General features: G+C 39.1%; 1 protein-coding gene across 3 annotated transcripts in view; it reads left to right on the top strand.

Moving 5' to 3' along the window:
* The window catches only part of ABCB6 (ATP binding cassette subfamily B member 6 (Langereis blood group)), a 124,467-nt gene that overhangs the window by 94,976 nt on the left and 2,279 nt on the right, over positions 1 to 27,212 (top strand). For all 3 annotated transcript variants that reach the window (XM_053698159.1, XM_053698161.1, XM_053698160.1), the window contains exons 14-18: positions 8,673 to 8,730; positions 24,642 to 24,746; positions 25,072 to 25,246; positions 25,348 to 25,460; positions 26,156 to 26,250. In XM_053698159.1, the coding sequence (XP_053554134.1) occupies positions 8,673 to 8,730; positions 24,642 to 24,746; positions 25,072 to 25,246; positions 25,348 to 25,460; positions 26,156 to 26,250 (546 nt within the window). The remainder of the gene's footprint in view (positions 1 to 8,672; positions 8,731 to 24,641; positions 24,747 to 25,071; positions 25,247 to 25,347; positions 25,461 to 26,155; positions 26,251 to 27,212) is intronic.

The raw sequence follows: 27,212 nt of genomic DNA, 5'->3' as shown, positions 1-27,212 counted from the left end.
CATTTTACTGTTAAATTAATTATGTTCTTAACACCACAATGCAGCATACTTGAGAAGTAAGAAACATTTTATACAACTGTTATTAGTTAAAAACTAATCCCAATCAAGTTCTACTATCTTGGATATTGTTCTTTCCCTCTTATTCTGGACAATCTTATTATGTGCCTTTTTTATTTGTTGTTTTATAGTAGTTTTAAAGAATTGATTTACTTTTCTAGCAGTTTGATCTATTTTCTTCTGTATATTAATCTTACCAAGCTTATCTAGTTTATGTGTATATCACTGCATTGGTGGTCTGCTACTGTATTGTATGCTGATAATTTCAATAAAAAAATGTATGATGTGCTCAAGTCCCGATTGGGTGTGGAGATTTCAAGGTGGGCTGCAGCACTTGGGGCTAGCCAGCTACAATTTAAGAAGCTTGTGCTGCTTGTGAGGTGATATAGCTGTATCACCTCTCTTCTCCTCTGAGCTTCATGTTTTAAGGTCACAAAGTATTTCCTAGACCATGTTCCATTTAGTAACCTCCCTTTGAATGCTTTCTAGTGTCTAGTCAAGTCACTGTGAGACAGAGTGACAAACTATTATGAGTGTCTTCTGCAGATCACACTATCAATAATTATTTTCACATTGTGAATGGAGTCATGGATGATACTTGTCTGTAGGGTGCCTATACAACAACAAACTGGCATTTGTTTTGTTACAAAGAAATATAATTTAATTTTGAAAAAAAAAAAAAAAAACTATTGGGAGGAGTATCTAAGTGTAATCTTTTTGAGAAAAATGGGTCATGTTCATTCTACTGATTCAATGTAAAATATGGCTGGTCTTCAAATTTTCTTTTGTATGATGATGAGTCTATAAGAAATCCATAACATGTGGGGTATAATTCCCGCCATTAGGGGTCCAAGAACCCACACAAGCTTTAATCCCTCCGTCCCACCTCGCCTCAGTTTTGTTCTTGGCCTCCCAGGAGGAGGTCGAAGATAGAGTTGCTCCAGCTACTTGCTTATGGATTGTTTTATGGGAGCTCAGACCAATGTGAGACCCATTATTCCTGTGACATATATTTAGAAACAAGCAAAGAATAGATTCCAAGCGCTATGAATGATGCAGGGAAACAGGAATACCTTGTTATATGCACAGTATCTCCCTATGGAATTTTAGCCATAACTACCCTCAGGCGACGCAGGGACTTGTCCGTTAGATTCCCCCTGTGGGACAACTGGTATTTCTTCTGAGATCATCTGCTGTACTTGTACATACACTGGATGGGCTCTCTACTGGATACATCATCTGATATATTGCTGGAGGGGTGCTGCAGTCAGGTAAGACTGTTTTGGCATTTGTTAGAGCCCACAAGCTATTAGTAGGTACTTGCTATTAAATATAGCATAGCTGGGGAACTTAGCCTTCCCTCGTGCAGACACTTACTTGGGTACTAGAACATTAACCCTAACAGGTTTATTGTACCATATGGTTCTTCTGGGGAGTTTCCTAACCCTCCTCTACCCACCAGCAGTTTATTTTCACTCAACTTAAAGGGACATAATACTCATATGCTAAATCACTTGAAACTGATGCAGTATAACTGTAAAAAGCTGAGAGGAAAATATCACCTGAGCATCTCTATGTAAAAAAGGAAGATATTTTACCTCACAATTTCCTCAGCTCAGCAGAGTAAGTTCTGTGTAAAAAGTTATACTCAGCTGCTCCCAGCTGCAGGTAAAAAAATTAAAAAAAATGAAGAAATGAACAGCAGCCAATCAGCATCAGCAGTGCTGAGGTCATGAACTCTTACTGTGATCTCATGAGATTTGACTTAACTCTCATGAGATTTCATAGTAAGCTTCCTTTACCTGATTGGTGAAATAATATGAGAGTGCACGATGCTAGTCCCTTCAGATGTCCCAGGACAAACACACTAAAATGCTGCTTAGAAATCGTTTACAATGGGAGGTGGCTACTGAGGAACTTTTGAGGTAAAATATCTTTCTTTTTTACATAGAGATGTTCAGGTGATATTTTCTAATCAGCTTTTTACAGCTATGCTGCATCACTTTCAAGTGTTTAAACATTTGGGTATTATGGCCCTTTAACTTAAAATGTGGTACTGGCCCTTTAAGGAACCATTCACTGCAGTAAGCGGTTCACTCAAGTACACAGCGGTTCAGCTGCGGACAGTTGGGGGAGCCGTTCAGAGATGTTTTGGCATAATTTTAAACTTTTTTCTGAAAAATTTACTTTTCTTCACTTTTACTCATATTCAAGTGCCTAAAAGTGGTATAGCCCTCGCACCCTCACTTTGGCGCTCCGGTTTTCTGACAGATCAGCCAATTTATCAGATTAGCCAATCATGTCATTCCCGGTGATGTGAAATCAGCTGCCTGACAACAAATTCACTCACTGCACATGTGCTCCATCACGTCACCGCATTCAAATCGCTGCACATCTGAGATCAGCAAATTCTGACCACAAATTTACTCTCTGTGCAAACGGTCCCCTTGAACCCCCCAGGCAGAGGCAAAAAAGATTGAGAAATTATAGTGCTGCATATATATATATATATATATATATATATATATATATATATATATATATATACTGTGTATGTATATATATATATATATATCTGTGTGTGTGTGTGTGCAGCGATTGTAATGTGGCGGCGGCGGCGAGGTGGAGCGCATGCGTAGTTAGTGAATTTGTGGTCAGACAGCTGATTCCATATCACAGGAAGTGACGTAATTGGCTAATCTGATGAATTGGCTGATTATTTTAGAACACCGGCTCTGTCTTTAGCTTCTCTGTTGCTCAGGAGAATATTTTATCATTTTCTGAAGATTGTGAATGTTTTTTCTGTCCTGCTTTATCGGGAGGAGGTTAGTACCACACATTAGCTGCTGGTGGGGTAGGAGTTTGCTCTGCAGGATTTATAATACATTTCTGTCTCTGTATTTTCTCCCTTGTACATTTGGGGTCTGAGGTGTGTGTTATTGCTGCCTCAGTGGGATAGAAGGATTTCTACCTGTTTAATTTTCTTAACATTTGGGATTGTGTACCCATTATTTTTAAGCTGAACAGTTTCTGTTAAACGAGTCTAACAATTCTGTTCCCCCTGTTATGTCCGACCCGTTAGAAGGTAGATCAACTGATTATACCTCATTTCAATTCCTCTGCTTGCTTTGCAAAGCTGTTCCTGTATGTCAGGTGCACCAAGTATGTAATAGTTGTGGTATTTCTCTCAATCAATACTATTTATACACTTAGAATTTTCAGTTTTTTACTTTGTAATTTCACTGTAATTCTTTACTGTGTGAATGTTCTTATGTACTGTCTGTGAGGTATTTGAATATGCTGTTATTACAGCATTGTTTCTTCCTTAAGGAAAACAAGTTTACACACAGACTATGTTGTTGATCTTGCTCAGCACTCCATATATTGCATGAGTATATACATATTCTGTATTATTTTAATTGAGTGCAGGTATATACCCTCTGTACACTTATATACTTCTCTGCATAGACAGATTACTGCTAATTATCATAAGTGGGATTTTATATGTCTGCTTATCCAAACACCTGTTTATTACAAAAGCAGTACTTTTTATGCATTATTATATGCTTGGGTGTTTCTATATTTAATTCTGTATAAACAGAGTTTAATGATTTTATTTCTTAAAGTGATTGTAAACTCTAATGAATTAAAGCCCAGTATGAAATAATAATCTTAAAGTTTACAAAATACCTACCTTTTTGCGTTTGGTAAACATAACGCCGATCCTCCGCCCGCATCTCCTGCTTTCTTTAGCATATCGATGACAAATCTGGCTTCCTCCAATCGTTGCGTGCCCCACGAGCTTGACCCCAAAGGGGGCACACAACGATTGGTGGAAGCCGGATTCGTCATCGATCTGCTAAAGAAAGCAGGAGATGCGGGAGGAGGATCAACATTAGCGTAAGGTAAGTATTTTTAAAAATAAGCGTCATAAACTTTAATGAATTAAAGTGCCCCTGTTTTTAAGATTATTATTTTTATACTGGGCTTTAATTTGTTAAAATTTACAATCACTTTAAGTACACAGGATGGATTATTATATGCTCAATGTGTTTTATGTGTGCATATGTAGTCTAAGCTGCAGATACATATGTGATGGTTTCACAAGTTATGTGTTTTTCACAATCATGGATACAACATGAGCATTTCTATGGTTTTCCATAGCACTATATGTATCATATGTACATAATGGTCCTTTCCGAATTTGCAGGTATCTATGTGCATAAGGTAAAGACATAACACAATGATTTTCATGTGTTTCAGACACACAGTCTCTTGTTATTTATGCATGTGTACAAATTTATATTGTGAAGTATATAAACATAACTTTTTTTGCGTTTTGGTACATAATACAATACTATTGTTATAAGTGTTCGGGACTTGTGCAACAGGGATGCAATGCTTTGCAATATGCACAGATGTTTTAAATTGATACTTAAATAAGATCATCTTTTATTTTGTTCAGTAGGACATATATCCTTTCTCATATGCACAATTGTATGTATTCTGCTTAGTCAGATTATGTTTATTATGTGTGCAACTATGCTCTATGTATTTTCCATATTTTCTGGTAAATGGATATTCTGTTAAGCCAATGTATTTTTTTGCATGTTCACAAATGTACACAGTATCAATTTATTAATGTGCGAGCGGACATGATACGATGTAGCGTATAATGTCCGCTGCACATCGATAAATGCCGACAGCATACGCTGTTGGCATTTATCATTGCACCAGCAGTTCTTGTGAACTGCTGGTGCAATGCCGCCCCCTGCTAATCGGCCGCTAGCAGCGGGTGTCAATCAACCCGATCGTATACAATCGGGTTGATTTCTGTCCGCCCCCTCAGAGCAGGAGGACAGGTTATGGAGCAGCGGTCTTTAGACCACTGCTTCATAACTTCTGTTTCTGGCGAGCCTGAAGGCTCCATACGGAGCTTGATAAATTGACCCCTAAGTCTCTTGTCGCCTAAATTTCTATGAATGTGTTTAGGAGTTAGAGGACATGGGAGTAATTGTTTCAGTACCTGTCTACAGGGGCAAGTTTTTTACTCCAATTTTTTCATTGTTACAAAGAAGGAAGGGTCTTTCAGACTTAAGCATAGAAAATTGCATTTACTTGTCTAAATATTTAGTATATGATCATACAGTTTTTGTAAAACCATATTGCTATGCATTATTTGAATTATTTGAATGTTCCTCTCTATGTATATAGGCAACTCCCTTCATATGATGCAAATCAAAATTATGTTAACATCTGTAGGGATTTATTATGTCGTTTCTAAATGAGCCGCTGTGTAAGTACTAAGATCCAATGGTAGATCATAAGGGGTCTTAAATCTGTTTAGTGAATTTTCTACATTAAGCTAGGAATACGACAGATTAGCCGAAACGCATCAGTTTGATTACCTGCTGACTTTTTAGAAGGCTACTTTTGTAGCGTGTGAATATCCCAAAAGTCGCACTGTTGTAGTCAGCTCTTTAGAAGGTGATCTACAAACAGCTGGACTCTTAGGCTTACATGCTAAAGGGCCGGTTCAGGGGATAGCAATGGAGGAGAGGAACTGGTATAAAGAAAGGTTAGTGTAGGTTGTATGCATCCCTGAACAGTAGAGTCTTCAGGGAGCGCTTGAAGCTTTCAAAACTAGGGGAGAGTCTTGTGAAGCGAGGCAGAGAGCCAGTATGGAGAAGTCCTGTAAGCGGGAGTGTGAGGAGGTAACAAGAGAGGAGGAGAGTAGGAGGTCATGAGCAGAGCGAAGGGGACGAGAGGGAGAGTATTTGGAGACAAGGTCTGAGATATTGGCGGGAGCAGTGTAGTTGAGGGCTTTGTATGTCAGAGTGAGAATTTTGTGTTTAATGCTAGAGCCAAGAGGAAGCCAGTGAAGGGATTGGCTTCTATTGTATTTTATTTTGTATAAAGCAGTGCATTTAAGATTGTGATATTACAAAATCTGATTATAAAATAGACTTCACAGAGGCAGAACTCACTGAATTTTCTAAGAAATCCAAGAGAGATGAGAGATGCCTTTATAGAACGTAATGAAGCTCTCTGAGATACAAAATTTCATATGGGAGAGAAAAGGTAGCTGGAGAACCCCTGGGGCTGATATAAAGGCTCAGTTTGCATCAATTCCAAATTCTGTTCTGTTCACTACAATTTAACTTGCTTATGTCTATATTTTATTACACATTTAGTTAAAATAAGTCTATTGTGAATTTTGAGCAAACTTCACCTGCATACAGCTGGCGAGACAAATCAGTGAGACTAGCTTGTTTAAAACGCTTAAACTAAAGCTGTCAGTTTTAGTTTGCAATGCAGAAAATTCAAGGTGCAATGTAATTTGTATATATATAAACAGACATATACAAAGCTTGATCCTAATTTGTTAAAGTAACACAGAAGTGTTACAAAACGCTCATATCACGCACTTTTGTATTGCACTGGGCTTGTCTCACCTCCATATATAGATATATTCAGTGAGTTCAGCAATGGACAAATAATTATCTGCAGATGACAAAGCAGATTGTTCTGGTTTCCTTGGTCAGACAATCTCTATCAGGTGGAAAGTCCTTCTTGACCTTTGGGGTGTCTTTTCTTCATGGGCTATTGTAAACCCCAGACACCAGTCTTTCAGTTGGGGTGCTGTCTGGGAGCCTCGAGGGGCGCAAGGAGTTTGGTCTCCTCTGGAGGCGAGGTTACCAATAAACATCTGGGAAATCTGAGTGCTTCTACGAGCTCTTCAGTCCTGCCCCTTCTAAAGAAGGAAAAATTAATTGGTTTTCAGTCAGATATTGTCACGTCTGTGGCACACCTAAATCATCAAGCGTAAACTCTCATTCCTCTCATTCAATGCAGGAAGTGTCCCAGATTCTGTTCTGGGCAGGAAAAAACCAAATGCTCCCTCTCAGCGATCCTCTTCCCTGAGTGAAAAACTGGGTAGCAGATTTTTCAGCCGCCAGTCTGTTCTCCCAGGAGAGTGGTCTCTCCATCAGAGGATCTTCGATCATATAGTTGCCAAGTGGATTCTGTGAGATGTAGTTTTGATAGCTCCAAACTTGAATTGCAATCTGCCAGTGGTACTGTGCCAGATCCAGGCTTCCAAAGGCACAAAAGATAGACTCATTAGTGTGTCCATTGAACTTTGTATAGTCTTTTTATTCCACGAATCAAACAGGAGTCTGCATCAGTGATCCTGATAGCTCCAGCTTGGCCCTGCATCACATGGTATGCTGAACTGGTTCAGATGTCCTCTTCTCTTCTGCCTAATTCTAAAAACAGAAGGGTTCTGTCAGACTGTTAATGTCACTCTGTTCAGGCAGGAATCCTGTGACCCAGATGATTTATACCAAGATTTGAAAGGTATTCTTCGAATGATGTCTTTTCTGGGTTTTCATAAAGAAAGGGCAGTCCTTTGTACTAGTACAATTTTTTTTTGCCTAGGTTGTCTTTTCAGAATATATCAACCAGGAGATTGTTGTTCCTTCGTTATGTCCGGATCCTTCTAACTCTAATAAACAACTTCTTCATCATCTTGATGTTGGCACATTAAAAACCATTTTTCTCCAAGCTACTCAAGATTTCAAACCAATTTCTAGTTTATTTTTCACTGTTCTGGTTCTTGACTCAATCTGGTAATTCACTAAGTATTCTTAATGGCAGGAAATCTTCCCCTAAGCGTATCACAATTCATATCACATCTAATTCTACGAGATCAGTTGCTACTTTCTTTCTAATAATGCATCCATGGAGCAGGTTTGCAAAGCTGCAACATGGTAATCTCTGCATACATTCTCCAAATTCTACCGTTCTGATGTTTTTCCTTCTTCAGAAGCAGCTTTTGGCAGGAAAGTCCTACAGCCCGCAGTGTCTGGCAAATAGGAACTGTCTTATTTTCTATCTCCCTTTCCCTAACATGGGCTCTCTGCTTGGGTATTGAATCCCACATGTTATGGATTTGCTATGGACTCTTATCATACGAAAGAAAACAAAATTTATGCTTACCTGATAAATTATTTTGATTTGATGAGTCCATAGGCCCCATCCTCTTAGGTTTTGGGGCGACAGTTCTCTCTTGCATGTCTGTAGATCCTGCTTTTTTTTCTCTTTCCTATGTTTCTTTTTCTCTGCTTGGCTGTATGTTAAACTGAGGGGAGGTGGGAGGGATTAAAGCTCTTGTGTGGGTTCTTAGCCTCCTCCTAGTGGCGTGAATTATATCCCACATGTTATGGATTTTATCAGGTAAGCATACATTTTTTTTTATTTTTTTTTTACAGGGCTGCTTTTTATTCCTAATCCAGCCCTGCATGTGCTTGTTTTAAATCCTTTGCCTCATTTCAGTATGAGGTGAGAAGTTGCTTAAATGTAGCAAGCACTACTTAAACAACACATAAAAGACACTGGGTAAATAAAATATTAAAATGATGCTTATCCGTTTAATCTGAAACATTTCTGCACAATTGTCTACATATATATTTAATGTGTTTTTTTATCATACAAAAATGTTTCATTTTAAATGTATTACGAAAATAGTTGTAAAAGAAAATCTTAAAGGAAAAGTTTTGTATCTCTACTAATACTTTGCCAACTGCTTCCTTTTTTCCCATGTCACTCATAAGCAAGGAGATCCTGAGAGATGTCTCATTCACAGTGATGCCAGGACAGACTGTTGCACTGGTAAGCCCGTTTTAAACAATGATTTTTGTCTTGATACAAATGCTGTTCATTATATCTAAAATATTCCTCTCATCTCTAAAACCTTTTGCTAATTGTTTAAACATTTCTTATGCCATTTAAAATAAACTTGAAATATTTGAGACTGACTATTTTCAGTGTTATATAAAAAAAATCAAGAGTTGTGTACTTTATCTGATAAAAAATATACATCTGGAGGAACATTTAATAGGAAATACCTAAAACCTTTAGTTTATTATTAATTATTAAAATTGATTATTAAAATTATGATAAATTGGTCCTTTTGGTTTAAGTTTGTATTTAAAATAGCTGGTTTTGTTCTTTGAAACCACCACTCATCAAAATGGATTGAGCTTGCAGGGAAATCAGATTTTCTTATTTTATCATTTCTGTATACACACACATACACACACACACACACACACACACACACACACACACACACACACACGCACGTGCTTCTTTGTATCATATTTGCTTATCTCTTCTACCTCCTACTGGGAAGGTAATTTCGTCTGCTGGTTACATTTACAAAGCTTTTCTTTAGCCTATATTTAAGAATAGAAACTTTCTGCATAGGTAGGGATACCACAGGCAAAATCCACCATTTCAAATGCTGAAATAAAGTAAAGAGAGCTAATTGTAGCCAATTTAATACACTCCAACAGGTAAAATGGATCATTAGAAACCAATTAAATGTGAGAAACATTTAGGGTATACTGTCCCTTTAATCTTTGTTTGTTTGTTTTTGTCCTCTTATTTCTGTATTGCATGAGTGCATATAAAGATAATCTACAATTGTGCTCCCTTTATCATATGAAGCCAGATTGCCAATACAGACAGTAACAAAGGCAGCGTCACTGTCTTTATCTGCTGTGGTGGTGTAGGAGGGAGGGAGAAAGGGGAGGGTTCCATACGCTATAGAAAAGAAGAGAGAGGGAGGGATGCCGCAAAGGGGCTTTTAAGAGGGGGAGGTGGGGAGTTTGAGGGGGATCTCTGCACTACAGAAAAAGGATTTTATTCATAAATTAATAAAATGTATAAATAAATACATGTAAACTGGGTACTGGCAGACAACTGCCACCTAGGCCTAAATCATTATATATTTCCATTTTGTATTGTTTCGTCGTACCTGAGTACTAGTAATGAAAGTTGTCCCTTAAACACTTCAGTGCAAAAAGGCGACTTGGATGAATCTGCCACCAGTAGTGGAGAATGTGGCTGAGCCATAATTTTGTCCCATCCTCGATCATTTATTTAAATGTGTGTCCAGCCATTCAAATAAATGTTTTTATGTTTAGTGTAAAATGTTTGATTTAAATAGGAAATCATTTTGGATTGGGTGCATATTGTATGTCCTGGGCATATTGTATGTCCTGGGCATCATGTTTAGAATAAACTGAGTGCATTTCCTATAACCACAGAAAATCCCCTAACACGATTATCTTGCCCCAGAGATTGCATTGTCTGGAAAGCACTGGGCAGTCTAGCAGTTAAATAACTACTGCATAGCACATTCTCAGTTGTGATTGAACACCTTTGTTACATGGAGCAAACTGTTGCTCAGGAGTTGAATTGATGAGGAACATAGCACTGTGCCTGGGTGCTGTGTGAAAATGAAGCTCATGGCAATGCCAGTGTATGTCACAAACAAAGCAACTGCCACACCCCACAGGGTCCTTTTTACATGTTTTTTTAGTGACCTGGAAGTCATATTGCCATGCAGTTGTCAAGCCTTGCACTAAATAATATATGTTTATTTAGGTTTAGAGCTGTAATGCTTTGTAAACTTCAAGTATCAGCTTAATGGGACATATAGCAAAAAAAAATTGTAGCATGCATCTGAAAAAGCAGCTGTTAAAATATTTTTTGTATGTAAAAAGTTTAAAGGGACAGTCTAGTCAAAATTAAACGTTCATGATTTAGATAGGGCATATAATTTTAAACAACTTTCCAATTCACTGTTATCATCTAATTTGCTTTGTTATCTTGGTATGCTTTGTTGAAAGCTAAACCTAGGTAGGCTCATATGCTAATTTCTAAGCCCTTGAAGGCCGCCTCTTATCTCAGTGCATTTTACAGGTTTTGACAGCTAGAGGACATTAGTTCATGTGTGCCATATAGATACCATTGTGCTCACACCTGTGGAGTTACTTATGAGAGGTCACTGATTGGCTAAAATGCAAGTCTATCAAAAGAACTGAAATAAGGGGGCAGTCTGCAGAGGCTTAGATACAAGGTAATCACAGAGGTAAAAAGTGTATTAATATAACCGTGTTGGTTATGCAAAACTGGGGTAATAAAGGGATTATCTTTCTTTTTAAACAATAACCATTCTGAAGTAGACTGTCCCTTTTAAGTATAAACTGAAATTCATTCTGGAGTAGATTGTCCCTTTTAAATAAAAGCTGAATTTCATGTGAAACGAACACATGAGTGTGTATAATTGGGTTTTATTGGCTGATAGCGACGGCTCTTACATAACAAATTGGTTTATTGAGAGCAGGAACAACTTCTTTCTTTTTTTTATAAAAAGAAAAGCACTGTAATATATTTCTTTCATGTAATTAGCAAGAGTCCATGAGCTAGTGACGTATGGGATATACATTCCTACCAGGAGGGGCAAAGTTTCCCAAACCTCAAAATGCCTATAAATACACCCCTCACCACACCCACAAATCAGTTTTACAAACTTTGCCTCCTATGGAGGTGGTGAAGTAAGTTTGTGCTAGATTCTACGTTGATATGCGCTCCGCAGCAGGTTGGAGCCCGGTTTTCCTCTCAGCGTGCAGTGAATGTCAGAGGGATGTGAGGAGAGTATTGCCTGTTTGAATTCAATGATCTCCTTCTACGGGGTCTATTTCATGGGTTCTCTGTTATCGGTCGTAGAGATTCATCTCTTACCTCCCTTTTCAGATCGACGATATACTCTTATATTTATACCATTACCTCTGCTGATTTTCGTTTCAGTACTGGTTTTGGCTTTCTACAACATGTAAATGAGTGTCCTGGGGTAAGTAAGTCTTATTTTCTGTGACACTCTAAAGCTATGGTTGGGCACTTTTTTATAAAGTTCTAAATATATGTATTCAAACATTTATTTGCCTTGACTCAGGATGTTCAACATTTCCTTATTTCAGACAGTCAGTTTCATATTTGGGATAATGCATTTGAATATATCATTTTTATCTTACCTTAAAATTTGACTTTTTCCCTGTGGGCTGTTAGGCTCGCGGGGGCTGAAAATGCTTCATTTTATTGCGTCATTCTTGGCGCGGACTTTCTTGGCGCGAAAATTTTTTTCTATTTCCGGCGTCATACGTGTCGCCGGAAGTTGCGTCATTTTTGACGTTTTTTCGCGCCAAAAATGTCGGCGTTCCGGATGTGGCGTCATTTTTGGCGCTAATAGCATTTAGGCGCCAAATAATGTGGGCGTCAATTTTGTCTCCACTTTATTTAAGTCTCATCATTTGTTGCTTCTGGTTGCTAGAAGCTTGTTCACTGGCATTTTTCCCATTCCTGAAACTGTCATTTAAGGAATTTGATCAATTTTGCTTTATATGTTGTTTTTTCTATTACATATTGCAAGATGTCCCACGTTGCAACTGAGTCAGAAGATACTACTGGAAAATCGCTGCCTGGTGCTGGAACTACCAAAGCTAAGTGTATCTGCTGTAAACTTTTGGTAGTTGTTCCTCCAGCTGTTGTTTGTATTAAATGTCATGACAAACTTGTTAATGCAGAAAATATTTCCTTTAGTAAAGTACCATTACCTGTTGCAGTTCCATCAACATCTAATGTTCAGAGTGTTCCTGATAACATAAGAGATTTTGTTTCTGAATCCATTAAGAAGGCTATGTCTGTTATTCCTCCTTCTGGTAAACATAAAAAGTCTTTTAAAACTTCTCTTTATACAGATGAATTTTTAAATGAACATCATCATTCTGATTCTAATGATTCTTCTGATACAGAGGATTCTGTCTCAGAGGTTGATGCTGAGAAATCGTCATATTTATTTAAAATGGAATTTATCCGTTCTTTACTTAAAGAAGTCCTAATTGCATTAGAAATTGAGGATTCTGGTCCTCTTGATACTAAATCTAAACGTTTAGACAAGGTCTTTAGATCTCCTGTGGTTATTCCAGAAGTTTTTCCTGTTCCTGGTGCTATTTCTGAAGTAATTTCCAGAGAAGGGAATAATTTGGGTAATTCATTTACTCCTTCTAAACGTTTTAAGCAATTATATCCTGTACCGTCCGACAGATTAGAGTTTTGGGACAAAATCCCTAAAGTTGATGGGGCTATTTCTACCCTTGTTAAACGTACTACTATTCCTACGGCAGATGGTACTTCCTTTAAGGATCCTTTAGATAGGAAAATTGAATCCTTTCTAAGAAAAGCTTATCTGTGTTCAGGTAATCTTCTTAGACCTGCTATATCATTGGCTGATGTTGCTGCAGCTTCAACTTTTTGGTTGGAAACTTTAGCGCAACAAGTAACAGATCATGATTCGCATAATATTATTATTCTTCTTCAACATGCTAATAATTTTATCTGTGATGCCATTTTTGATATTATCAGAGTTGATGTCAGGTTTATGTCTCTAGCTATTTTAGCTAGAAGAGCTTTATGGCTTAAAACTTGGAATGCTGATATGTCTTCTAAATCGACTCTACTTTCCCTTTCTTTCCAGGGTAATAAATTATTTGGTTTTCAGTTGGATTCTTATTATCTCAACTGTTACTGGTGGGAAAGGAACTTTTTTACCACAGGCTAAAAAATCTAAAGGTAAAAACAGGGCTAATAATCGTTTTCGTTCCTTTCGTTTCAACAAAGAACAAAAGCCTGATCCTTCATCCTCAGGAGCAGTTTCAGTTTGGAAACCATCTCCAGTCTGGAATAAATCCAAGCCTTCTAGAAAAGCAAAGCCAGCTTCTAAGTCCACATGAAGGTGCGGCCCTCGTTCCAGCTCAGCTGGTAGGGGGCAGATTACGTTTTTTCAAAGAAATTTGGATCAATTCTGTTCACAATCTTTGGATTCAGAACATTGTTTCAGAAGGGTACAGAATTGGTTTCAAGATAAGACCTCCTGCAAAGAGATTTTTTTCTTTCCCGTGTCCCAGTAAACCCAGTGAAAGCTCAAGCATTTCTGAAATGTGTTTCAGATCTAGAGTTGGCTGGAGTAATTATGCCAGTTCCAGTTTTGGAACAGGTGCTGGGGTTTTATTCGAATCTCTTCATTGTACCCAAGAAGGAGAATTCCTTCAGACCAGTTCTGGATCTAAAAATATTGAATCGTTATGTAAGGATACCAACATTCAAAATGGTAACTGTAAGGACTATCTTGCCTTTTGTTCAGCAAGGGCATTATATGTCTACAATAGATTTACAGGATGCATATCTGCATATTCCGATTCATCCAGCTCACTATCAGTTCCTGAGATTCTCTTTCCTGGACAAGCATTACCAGTTTGTGGCTCTGCCGTTTGGCCTAGCTACAGCTCCAAGAATTTTTACAAAGGTTCTCGGTGCCCTTCTGTCTGTAATCAGAGAACAGGGTATTGTGGTATTTCCTTATTTGGACGATATCTTGGTACTTGCTCAGTCTTCACATTTAGCAGAATCTCATACGAATCGACTTGTGTTGTTTCTTCAAGATCATGGTTGGAGGATCAATTCACTAAAAAGTTCATTGATTCCTCAGACAAGGGTAACCTTTTTAGGTTTCCAGATAGATTCAGTGTCCATGACTCTATCTTTGACAGACAAGAGACGTCTAAAATTGATTTCAGCTTGTCAAAACCTTCAGTCACAATCATTCCCTTCGGTAGCCTTATGCATGGAAATTCTAGGTCTTATGACTGCTGCATCGGACGCGATCCCCTTTGCTCGTTTTCACATGCGACCTCTTCAGCTCTGTATGCTGAACCAGTGGTGCAGGGATTACACAAAGATATCTCAATTAATATCTTTAAAACCGATTGTCCGACATTCTCTGATGTGGTGGACAGATCACCATCGTTTAATTCAGGGGGCTTCTTTTGTTCTTCCGACCTGGACTATAATCTCAACAGATGCAAGTCTTACAGGTTGGGGAGCTGTGTGGGGGTCTCTGACGGCACAAGGGGTTTGGGAATCTCAGGAGGTGAGATTACCGATCAATATTTTGGAACTCCGTGCAATTTTCAGAGCTCTTCAGTCTTGGCCTCTTCTGAAGAGAGAGTCGTTCATTTGTTTTCAGACAGACAATGTCACAACTGTGGCATACATCAATCATCAAGGAGGGACTCACAGTCCTCTGGCTATGAAAGAAGTATCTCAAATTCTGGTTTGGGCGGAATCCAGCTCCTGTCTAATCTCTGCGGTTCATATCCCAGGTATAGACAATTGGGAAGCGGATTATCTCAGTCACCAAACGTTGCATCCGGGCGAATGGTCTCTTCACCCAGAGGTATTTCTTCAGATTGTTCAAATGTAGGAACTCCCAGAAATAGATCTGATGGCTTCTCATCTAAACAAGAAACTTCCCAGGTATCTGTCCAGATCCCGGGATCCTCAGGCGGAGGCAGTGGATGCATTATCACTTCCTTGGAAGTATCATCCTGCCTATATCTTTCCGCCTCTAGTTCTTCTTCCAAGAGTAATCTCCAAGATTCTGAAGGAATGCTCGTTTGTTCTGCTGGTAGCTCCAGCATGGCCTCACAGGTTTTTGTATGCGGATCTTGTCCGGATGGCCTCTTGCCAGCCGTGGACTCTTCCGTTAAGACCAGACCTTCTGTCGCAAGGTCCTTTCTTCCATCAGGATCTCAAATCCTTAAATTTAAAGGTATGGAGATTGAACGCTTGATTCTTGGTCAAAGAGGTTTCTCTGACTCTGTGATCAATACTATGTTACAGGCTCATAAATCGTATCTGGAGAGATATATTATAGAGTCTGGAAGACTTATATTTCTTGGTGTCTTTCTCATCATTTTTCCTGGCATTCTTTTAGAATTCCGAGAATTTTACAGTTTCTTCAGGATGGTTTAGATAAAGGTTTGTCCGCAAGTTCCTTGAAAGGACAAATCTCTGCTCTTTCTGTTCTTTTTCACAGAAAGATTGCTAATCTTCCTGATATTCATTGTTTTGTACAAGCTTTGGTTCGTATAAAACCTGTCATTAAGTCTATTTCTCCTCCTTGGAGTTTGAATTTGGTTCTGAGGGCTCTTCAAGCTCCTCCTTTTGAATCCATGCATTCATTGGACATTAAATTACTTTCTTGGAAAGTTTTGTTCCTTTTGGCCATCTCTTCTGCCAGAAGAGTCTCTAAATTATCTGCTCTTTCTTGTGAGTCTCCTTTCTTCTGTTATGTGTGATCAGTCCACGGGTCATCATTACTTCTGGGATATAACTCCTCCCCAACAGGAAATGCAAGAGGATTCACCCAGCAGAGCTGCATATAGCTCCTCCCCTCTACGTCACTCCCAGTCATTCTCTTGCACCCAACGACTAGATAGGATGTGTGAGAGGACTATGGTGATTATACTTAGTTTTTATAACTTCAATCAAAAGTTTGTTATTTTACAATAGCACCGGAGCGTGTTATTGCCTCTCTGGCAGAGTTTGAAGAAGAATCTACCAGAGTTTTTACTATGATTTTAACCGGAGTAGTTAAGATCATATTGCTGTTTCTCGGCCATCTGAGGGAGGTAAAAGCTTCAGATCAGGGGACAGCGGGCAGATGAATCTGCATTGAGGTATGTAGCAGTTTTTATTTTCTGAATGGAATTGATGAGAAAATCCTGCCATACCGTTATAATGACATGTATGTATACTCTACACTTCAGTATTCTGGGGATGGTACTTCACTGGAATTACTCTGTAAAAAGTACATTAAACCTTTTAATAGGTATTTATTATGTTAAACGTTTTTGCTGGAATGTAGAATCGTTTGCATTTTCTGAGGTACTGAGTGAATAAATGTTTGGGCATTATTTTTTCCACTTGGCAGTTGCTTGCTTTAATTGTGACAGTTTCGTTTCTCTCTCACTGCTGTGTGTGAGGGGGAGGGGCCGTTTTTGGCGCTCTTTGCTACGCATCAAAAATTTCCAGTCAGTTACTCTTGTATTTCCTGCATGATCCGGTTCATCTCTAACAGAACTCAGGGGTCTTCAAACTTCTTTGGAGGGAGGTAGATTCTCTCAGCAGAGCTGTGAGACTTATATATTGACTGTGATTAAAAACGTTGCTCTGTAATTTTTATGTTTCAAATTTAATTATTGTTACTTTACTAATGGGAACAAACCTTTGCTAAAAGTTGTGTTGTTTTCAAGGATTGATGCTATAACTGTTTTTCAGTTCATTATTTCAACTGTCACTTAATCGGTTAGTGCTTCTTTGAGGCACAGTACGTTTTTGTTAAATAAGATTGTAACCAAGTTGCAAGTTTATTTGCTAGTGTGTTAAACATGTCTGATTCAGAGGAAGATACCTGTGTCATTTGTTCCAATGCCAAGGTGGAGCCCAATAGAAATTTATGTACTAACTGTATTGATGCTACTTTAAATAAAAGCCAATCTGTACAAATTGAACAAATTTCACCAAACAGCGAGGGGAGAGTTATGCCGACTAACTCACCTCACGTGTCAGTACCTGCATCTCCCGCCCGGGAGGTGCGTGATATTGTGGCGCCTAGTACATCTGGGCGGCCATTACAGATAACATTACAAGATATGGCTACTGTTATGACTGAAGTTTTGGCTAAATTACCAGAACTAAGAGGCAAGCGTGATCACTCTGGGGTGAGAACAGAGTGCGCTGATAATACTAGAGCCATGTCTGATACTGCGTCACAGCTTGCAGAGCATGAGGACGGAGAGCTTCATTCTGTGGGTGACGGTTCTGATCCAAACAGATTGGATTCAGATATTTCAAATTTTAAATTTAAATTGGAGAACCTCCGTGTATTACTAGGGGAGGTTTTAGCGGCTCTTAATGATTGTAACACTGTTGCAATACCAGAGAAATTGTGTAGGTTGGATAAATACTTTGCGGTACCGGCGAGTACTGACGTTTTTCCTATACCTAAGAGACTAACTGAAATTGTTACTAAGGAGTGGGATAGACCCGGTGTGCCGTTCTCACCCCCTCCAATATTTAGAAAGATGTTTCCAATAGACGCCACCACACGGGACTTATGGCAAACGGTCCCTAAGGTGGAGGGAGCAGTTTCTACTTTAGCTAAGCGTACCACTATCCCGGTGGAGGATAGCTGTGCTTTTTCAGATCCAATGGATAAAAAATTAGAGGGTTACCTTAAGAAAATGTTTGTTCAACAAGGTTTTATATTGCAACCCCTTGCATGCATCGCGCCGATTACGGCTGCGGCAGCATTTTGGATTGAGTCTCTGGAAGAGAACCTTAGTTCAGCTACGCTGGACGACATTACGGACAGGCTTAGAGTCCTTAAACTAGCTAATTCATTCATTTCGGAGGCCGTAGTACATTTAACCAAACTTACGGCTAAGAACTCAGGATTCGCCATTCAGGCACGTAGGGCGCTGTGGCTAAAATCCTGGTCAGCTGATGTAACTTCTAAGTCCAAATTACTTAATATACCTTTCAAGGGGCAAACTTTATTTGGGCCCGGTTTGAAAGAAATTATCGCTGACATTACAGGAGGTAAGGGCCACGCCCTGCCTCAAGACAAAGCCAAAGCTAAGGCTAGACAGTCTAATTTTCGTCCCTTTCGGAATTTCAAAGCAGGAGCAGCACCAACTTCCACTGCACCAAAACAGGAAGGAGCTGTTGCTCGTTACAGACAAGGCTGGAAACCTAACCAGTCCTGGAACAAGGGCAAGCAGGCCAGGAAACCTGCTGCTGCCCCTAAGACAGCATGAATCGAGGGCCCCCGATCCGGGACCGGATCTAGTGGGGGGCAGACTCTCTCTCTTCGCCCAGGCTTGGGCAAGAGATGTTCAGGATCCCTGGGCGCTAGAGATCATATCTCAGGGATACCTTCTAGACTTCAAATTCTCTCCCCCAAGAGGGAGATTTCATCTGTCAAGGTTGTCAACAAACCAGATAAAGAAAGAAGCGTTTCTACGCTGTGTACAAGATCTGTTATTAATGGGAGTGATCCATCCGGTTCCGCGGTCGGAACAAGGACAAGGGTTTTACTCAAACCTGTTTGTGGTTCCCAAAAAAGAGGGAACTTTCAGGCCAATCTTGGATTTAAAGATCCTAAACAAATTCCTAAGAGTTCCATCGTTCAAAATGGAAACTATTCGGACAATCTTACCCATGATCCAAAAGGGTCAGTACATGACCACAGTGGATTTAAAGGATGCTTACCTTCACATACCGATTCACAAAGATCATTACCGGTATCTAAGGTTTGCCTTCTTAGACAGGCATTACCAGTTTGTAGCTCTTCCATTCGGATTGGCTACGGCTCCAAGAATCTTCACAAAGGTTCTGGGTGCCCTTCTGGCGGTACTAAGACCGCGAGGAATTTCGGTAGCTCCGTACCTAGACGACATTCTGATACAAGCTTCAAGCTTTCAAACTGCCAAGTCTCATACAGAGTTAGTTCTGGCATTTCTAAGGTCGCATGGATGGAAAGTGAACGAAAAGAAGAGTTCTCTCTTTCCTCTCACAAGAGTTCCATTCTTGGGGACTCTTATAGATTCTGTAGAAATGAAGATTTATCTGACAGAAGACAGATTAACAAAGCTTCTAAATGCATGCCGTGTCCTTCATTCCATTCAACTCCCGTCAGTAGCTCAATGCATGGAGGTGATCGGCTTAATGGTAGCAGCAATGGACATAGTACCCTTTGCACGTCTACATCTCAGACCGCTGCAATTGTGCATGCTGAGTCAGTGGAATGGGGATTACTCAGACTTGTCCCCTACTCTGAATCTGGATCAAGAGACCAGAAACTCTCTTCTATGGTGGCTTTCTCGGCCACATCTGTCCAGGGGGATGCCATTCAGCAGGCCGGACTGGACAATTGTAACAACAGACGCCAGCCTACTAGGTTGGGGCGCTGTCTGGAATTCTCTGAAGGCTCAGGGACAATGGAATCAGGAGGAAAGTCTCCTGCCAATAAACATTCTGGAATTGAGAGCAGTTCTCAATGCCCTTCTGGCTTGGCCCCAGTTAAAAACTCGGGGGTTCATCAGGTTTCAGTCGGACAACATCACGACTGTAGCTTACATCAACCATCAAGGAGGGACAAGAAGCTCCCTAGCAATGATGGAAGTATCAAAGATAATTCGCTGGGCAGAGTCTCACTCTTGCCACCTGTCAGCAATCCACATCCCGGGAGTGGAGAACTGGGAGGCGGATTTCTTGAGTCGCCAGACTTTTCATCCGGGGGAGTGGGAACTTCATCCGGAGGTCTTTGCCCAAATACTTCGACGTTGGGGCAAACCAGAGAGAGATCTCATGGCGTCTCGCCAGAACGCCAAACTTCCTCGCTACGGGTCCAGATCCAGGGATCCGGGAGCGGTTCTGATAGATGCTTTGACAGCACCTTGGAACTTCGGGATGGCTTATGTGTTTCCACCCTTCCCGCTGCTTCCTCGATTGATTGCCAAAATCAAACAGGAGAGAGCATCAGTGATTCTAATAGCGCCTGCATGGCCACGCAGGACTTGGTATGCAGATCTAGTGGACATGTCATCCTGTCCGCCTTGGTCTCTACCTCTAAGACAGGACCTTCTGATACAGGGTCCATTCAAACATCAAAATCTAACTTCTCTGAAGCTGACTGCTTGGAAATTGAACGCTTGATTTTATCAAAACGTGGTTTTTCTGAGTCGGTTATTGATACCCTGATACAGGCTAGGAAGCCTGTTACCAGAAGGATTTACCATAAGATATGGCGTAAATACCTATACTGGTGCGAATCCAAAGGTTACTCCTGGAGTAAGGTTAGGATTCCTAGGATATTGTCCTTTCTACAAGAAGGTTTAGAAAAGGGTTTATCGGCTAGTTCATTAAAGGGACAGATCTCAGCTCTGTCCATCTTGTTGCACAGGCGTCTGTCAGAAAATCCAGACGTCCAGGCCTTTTGTCAGGCTTTAGCTAGAATCAAGCCTGTGTTTAAAACTGTTGCTCCGCCATGGAGTTTAAACCTTGTTCTTAACGTTCTACAAGGAGTTCCGTTTGAACCCCTTCATTCCATTGATATAAAGTTGTTATCTTGGAAAGTGTTATTTTTAATGGCTATTTCTTCGGCTCGGAGAGTCTCTGAGTTATCAGCTTTACATTGTGATTCTCCTTATTTGATTTTTCATTCAGATAAGGTAGTTCTGCGTACTAAACCTGGGTTCTTACCTAAGGTAGTCACTAACAGGAACATCAATCAAGAGATCGTGGTTCCTTCCCTGTGCCCGAATCCTTCTTCAAAGAAGGAACGTCTTCTACACAATCTGGATGTAGTTCGTGCCCTCAAGTTCTACTTGCAGGCAACTAAGGATTTTCGACAAACGTCTTCCCTGTTTGTCGTGTACTCTGGTCAGAGGAGAGGTCATAAGGCTTCGGCTACCTCTCTCTCTTTCTGGCTTCGTAGCATAATTCGTTTAGCCTATGAGACTGCTGGACAGCAGCCTCCTGAAAGAATTACAGCTCATTCTACTAGAGCTGTGGCTTCCACTTGGGCCTTTAAGAATGAGGCCTCTGTTGAACAGATTTGCAAGGCTGCAACTTGGTCTTCGCTTCATACTTTTTCCAAATTTTACAAATTTGACACTTTTGCTTCTTCGGAGGCTATTTTTGGGAGAAAGGTTCTTCAGGCAGTGGTTCCTTCTGTATAATGAGCCTGCCTATCCCTCCCGTCATCCGTGTACTTTTGCTTTGGTATTGGTATCCCAGAAGTAATGATGACCCGTGGACTGATCACACATAACAGAAGAAAACATAATTTATGCTTACCTGATAAATTCCTTTCTTCTGTTGTGTGATCAGTCCACGGCCCGCCCTGTTTTTTAAGGCAGGTAAATATCTTTTAAATTATACTCCAGTCACCACTTCACCCTTGGTTTCTCCTTTCTTGTTGATTCTTGGTCGAATGACTGGGAGTGACGTAGAGGGGAGGAGCTATATGCAGCTCTGCTGGGTGAATCCTCTTGCATTTCCTGTTGGGGAGGAGTTATATCCCAGAAGTAATGATGACCCGTGGACTGATCACACAACAGAAGAAAGGAATTTATCAGGTAAGCATAAATTATGTTTTTTTGATTTTTCATCAGGATAAGGCAGTGTTGCGAACTTCTTTTGAATTTTTACCTAAGGTTGTGAATTCCAACAACATTAGTAGAGAAATTGTGGTTCCTTCATTATGTCCTAATCCTAAGAATTCTAAGGAGAAATCGTTGCATTCTTTGGATGTTGTTAGAGCTTTGAAATATTATGTTGAGGCTACTAAGTCTTTCCGAAAGACTTCTAGTCTATTTGTCATCTTTTCCGGTTCTAGAAAAGGTCAGAAAGCTTCTGCCATTTCTTTGGCATCTTAGTTGAAATCCTTAATTCACCATGCTTATGTCGAGTCGGGTAAAACTCCGTCTCAAAGGATTACAGCTCATTCTACTAGGTCAGTTTCTACTTCCTGGGCGTTTAGGAATGAGGCTTCGGTTGATCAGATTTGCAAAGCAGCAACTTGGTCCTCTTTGCATACTTTTACTAAATTCTACCATTTTGATGTGTTTTCTTCTTCTGAAGCAGTTTTTGTTAGAAAAGTACTTCAGGCAGCGGTTTCAGTTTGAATCTTCTGCTTATGTTTTCATTAAACTTTATTTTGGGTGTGGATTATTTTCAGCAGGAATTGGCTGTCTTTATTTTATCCCTCCCTCTCTAGTGACTCTTGCGTGGAAAGATCCACATCTTGGGTAGTCATTATCCCATACGTCACTAGCTCATGGACTCTTGCTAATTACATGAAAGAAAACATAATTTATGTAAGAACTTACCTGATAAATTCATTTCTTTCATATTAGCAAGAGTCCATGAGGCCCACCCTTTTTGGTGGTTATGATTTTTTGTATAAAGCACAACTATTCCAATTCCTTATTTTATATGCTTTCGCACTTTTTTCTTATCACCCCACTTCTTGGCTATTCGTTAAACTGATTTGTGGGTGTGGTGAGGGGTGTATTTATAGGCATTTTGAGGTTTGGGAAACTTTGCCCCTCCTGGTAGGAATGTATATCCCATACGTCACTAGCTCATGGACTCTTGCTAATATGAAAGAAATGAATTTATCAGGTAAGTTCTTACATAAATTATGTTTTTGAAACATTCTATTTTAGATGGAACAGAAACATATTGTTTGAATCATACCCTTTTAAGATTCAAACTTAAGGGATGAGCTACTAGTTTTTTATGTGCTTCAATCTTTTTTTGATTCTATACCAGAGGTGGATTACTGACAACATATTTTGCAGAAGTCCTCTGACTAGCAACAAACAGTATCCGCTGAAAAGTTATCTTCCACCATCTAATAACCTCAGCTGAAGAGTTGCCGAGTTGCAGGCTCTCTGGAGAACCATAAAGATTAAAGCTGTTCTTAGATGAGTTTGAGAGTTTCTACCCAAAGTAGGTGGACAATTAAGATTTTTACTACCTACCTACCTGTAATAAATTCATTTTGACTTTGTATAATATTTCCAACATTTGTATACTTTTTTTTTTTTTCTTTTTTTTTAGTGGCTTTTTTGTTACATTAGAATTATCTTGAGTACAACAAACTGTTTAGGAGAGCAAGTTGGGTGCTTTAACCTGTATATTGACTAGTTAAAGGATTCTGTTCCTCATTCCCTCAGGAATTAAAGGGACATAATACTCATATGCTAAATCACTTGAAACTGATGCAGTATAACTGTAAAAAGCTGACAGGAAAATATCACCTGAGCATCTCTGTGTAAAAAAGGAAGATATTTTACCTCACAATTTCCTCAGCTCAGCAGAGTAAGTTCTGTGTAAAAAGTTATACTCTGCTGCAGCCCAGCTGCAGGTAAAAAAAAATGAAGAAATGAACAGCAGCCAATCAGCAGTGCTGAGGTCATGAACTCTTTTACTGTGATATCATGAGATTTCACTTAACTCTCATGAGATTTCATAGTAAACTTCCTTACACTGAATATGGAAATAAGATGAGAGTGCACGAGGCTCATCCCTTCGGCTGTCCCGGGACAGACATACTGATATGCTGTTTAAAAAATCCTTTACAATGGGATGTGGCTACTGAGGAACTTTTGAGGTAAAATATCTTTCTTTTTTACATAGAGATGTTCAGGTGACATTTTCTAGTCAGCTTTTTACAGCTATACTGCATCACTTTCAAGTGTTTAAACATTTGGGTATTATGGCCCTTTAAGTAATTTGGTGATTTGTGTTGTGCAAAATTCATTTACCACAAATAGGAAACAAATGTATTCTGTTTTTTATATACATCAATGTAGGAAGACCTATGTACGTTATCTTGTTTATCTTCCGTAATTTCTAAACATTTATCTGATTATATGAATATACTTTATAACATATATACAACACCTTATAGAAAGGTTAATTATACTGTTTGTTTTTGATAATTATTATACTGATAATCCGTTCTTGTAGATTGTCAGTATCACACTTGCATGCTGTCACCACACCACATGGGGCCTTTAGGTTGTGTCACTGGATTTGGAGCAGCTCCTCTAACTTTCACTTGCCCAAGGCAGCACACCTGCAAATCTTGTGATGCTATAATGTAACCTCTTCAAAGTGTTATATTACAATTGTGTTGTTGTGTATCAGCTGTAGAACATGCTAATGGTTCCTGTTTTTGTAAACGTTGGAGGCCAAGTTGAAAGTGGTACTTTTTATCTAGTGGGAATGCTTTTAAACGTGTTCTGCCTTTCTTGAAGGTGGGTCCATCTGGCTCAGGAAAAAGCACCATTATACGCCTTCTCTTTCGATTTTATGATGTCAAAGGAGGAAGCATTAAGATTGATGGGCAAGACATCTCCAGGGTGAGTTACATATTGTAAGAGTTCTGCTTTTAGTCTAGGTCCCAATCTCCTTCAGCCTATTGTACCTGTTCATTTTGCTTTTCATCCAAACAGAAGAACATAGTAGGATAGGCAATGTTGTGAATGTTGGTCTTTTATACCTCAATACAGGTTTGGTGGCTTGGAACACCATAGTCTCCTTCCTAATTTTCTTGGAAATAGGTATTCTAAATTATAAGCATCGTTTGTAATTTTATAAAGGTGTTTTTTTTGTTTGTTTCTTTTAAATCACTTACCTCTTTCATTTGTATTTAGGCTTCTAAATAAATGTCCCATATACTTACAGGTCAAGCAGGCTTCCCTTCGTTCTCATATTGGTGTTGTACCGCAGGATACTGTTCTTTTTAATGACACAATCCGGAACAACATACGTTATGGACGTGTCAGTGCTTCAGATCAGGAGGTGGAGCAGGCTGCAAGTGCAGCCGATATACATGAACGCATTCTGTCCTTCCGTGATGGTGAGTTATCAGTCTGATCACCTGCACATTTAGAGGGAAGTACTAAATTATGTGTATCTGTTTAAGAAATTGTATTCAAGGTAGGTTTGATATCTTTCCAGCATATGAAACCCAGGTTGGGGAACGAGGGTTGAAATTGAGTGGAGGAGAAAAGCAGAGAGTTGCTATTGCTCGAACCATTCTGAAATCTCCACAGATTGTCCTGCTGGATGAGGTAATATGCAGATTTAGTTTTTACAATTTAGGAGGCACAGACTGCCAAATGATCTACTGTACAATTTAAATGGCATGTTTAAACCATTACTAAAGTGTAACATGGAATGTAATTTCTGTAAAAAAAAAAAAATATATATATATATATATATATATAAAAGAGATTTTGTTTTATTTTTCAACTTCTGATCAAATGGACTACAATTAACATGTCCTAAATCGAGGAAAGTTTCTCATTACATATTAAAGCCAGAAGATTACATTGTGTATTTCCTATTTTCCATGTTCTTTATTACAATCTGAATGTGTTTAAGGGGGTTTGAGAAGATGTTTTTTCAATGTATTTGAATTTTATTGTATGTCTTACATGAGAACATCTATGCACTTGCAGTAAATTATGACTGCATATCTGTGCTTAGTGGCATATTCATATAGGCCTTGGATAAACTCCTATTTCTCTGTCATCATAGACTTGTATCATACATTTCTAAACTTACTGTAAGTTTGTAAAGACAAGTGGACTTAAAAAAAAATCCTCAAGACAGTTTTTTTCTTTATCATTCAGAAGGTGAAAGAAGTGCCAAATCACTTATTATTATTATTATTATTATTATTAGATTGTTATGGTTATACAGTGTATCCACTGATTGTTTTTCTATTTTTCTGTCCCGTTTAAATTGATGCAATGACATACAGGCCACCTCAGCACTGGACACTGAGACAGAACGCAACATCCAAACTTCTCTGGCTAAAGTCTGTGCCAATCGCACCACTGTTGTTGTTGCACATAGGTAAACAATCCTGCACTTGTGTAATCTGATATTTTGCCAAAGTTTCCTGTGAATTCAGAGCCACTGATAAGATAAAGGGACAGTAAAGTTAAAATTAAACATTTATTATTCAGCTAGAACGTGAAATTTTAAACAATTTACTACTTTCATTATCAAAATATCTTTGTTCTCTTGGCATCCTTTGTTAGAGTCGATGTTCCAGGAGGAGTGGATCAAATAAGCAGTTATATTAAAAAACTGGTGGACTGGGCAAACAAATGGGATCTAAATTTAATATTACCAAGAGTAAAAGGATGCATATTGGATCTAAAAACCCAAAGGGCAATTATAGTCTGAATGGTACATTACTTACTGTAACTAAAAATGAACGGGATTTAGGAATTATTATTTCAGATTATTTAAAATTTTTAGACAATGCAGCTCAGCCAGTAAGGCTAGTAGAGTACTTGGTTACATTAGGAGAGGTAGCAGAAATAGGCACTTTACAGATCGCTAGTTACGCCTCATCTGGAATACTGTGTACAGTTCTGAAGACTACATCTCCTGAAGGATATACATAAACTAGAAACCGTCCAAAGAAGGGCTACTAAAATGGTACATGGACTAAAATATAAAACATACAAAGAAAGACTCCATGTTCTAAATATGTAAAGTTTAGAGGAGAGAAGGGAAAGAGGTGACATGATCGAAACCTTCAAATATATGAAGGGACTTAATAAAGTGGAAGCTGAAAGCATTTTCCGCAAAAAAAGAAATATCGAAGCAAGGGGTCACAATCTTAGGTTAGAGGGTAGCAGATTCAGGAAAAATGCGAGGAAGCATTTTTTTACAGAAAGGCTGGTGGATTCATGGAATAAACTTCCAATTGGTGTGGTAAACACAGGGACTGTAAAAGAATTTAAAAAAAAATGCCTGGGACATAAGGCTATCCTAAGAAAACAGTAACACGTTATATGGGTAGA

The sequence above is a fragment of the Bombina bombina genome, chromosome 1 (genome assembly GCF_027579735.1).
Source record: "Bombina bombina isolate aBomBom1 chromosome 1, aBomBom1.pri, whole genome shotgun sequence".
Lineage (NCBI taxonomy): Eukaryota > Metazoa > Chordata > Amphibia > Anura > Bombinatoridae > Bombina > Bombina bombina.
The sequence above is the reverse complement of the archived record's forward strand: the minus strand, read 5'-3'. Positions and strand labels throughout refer to the sequence as shown.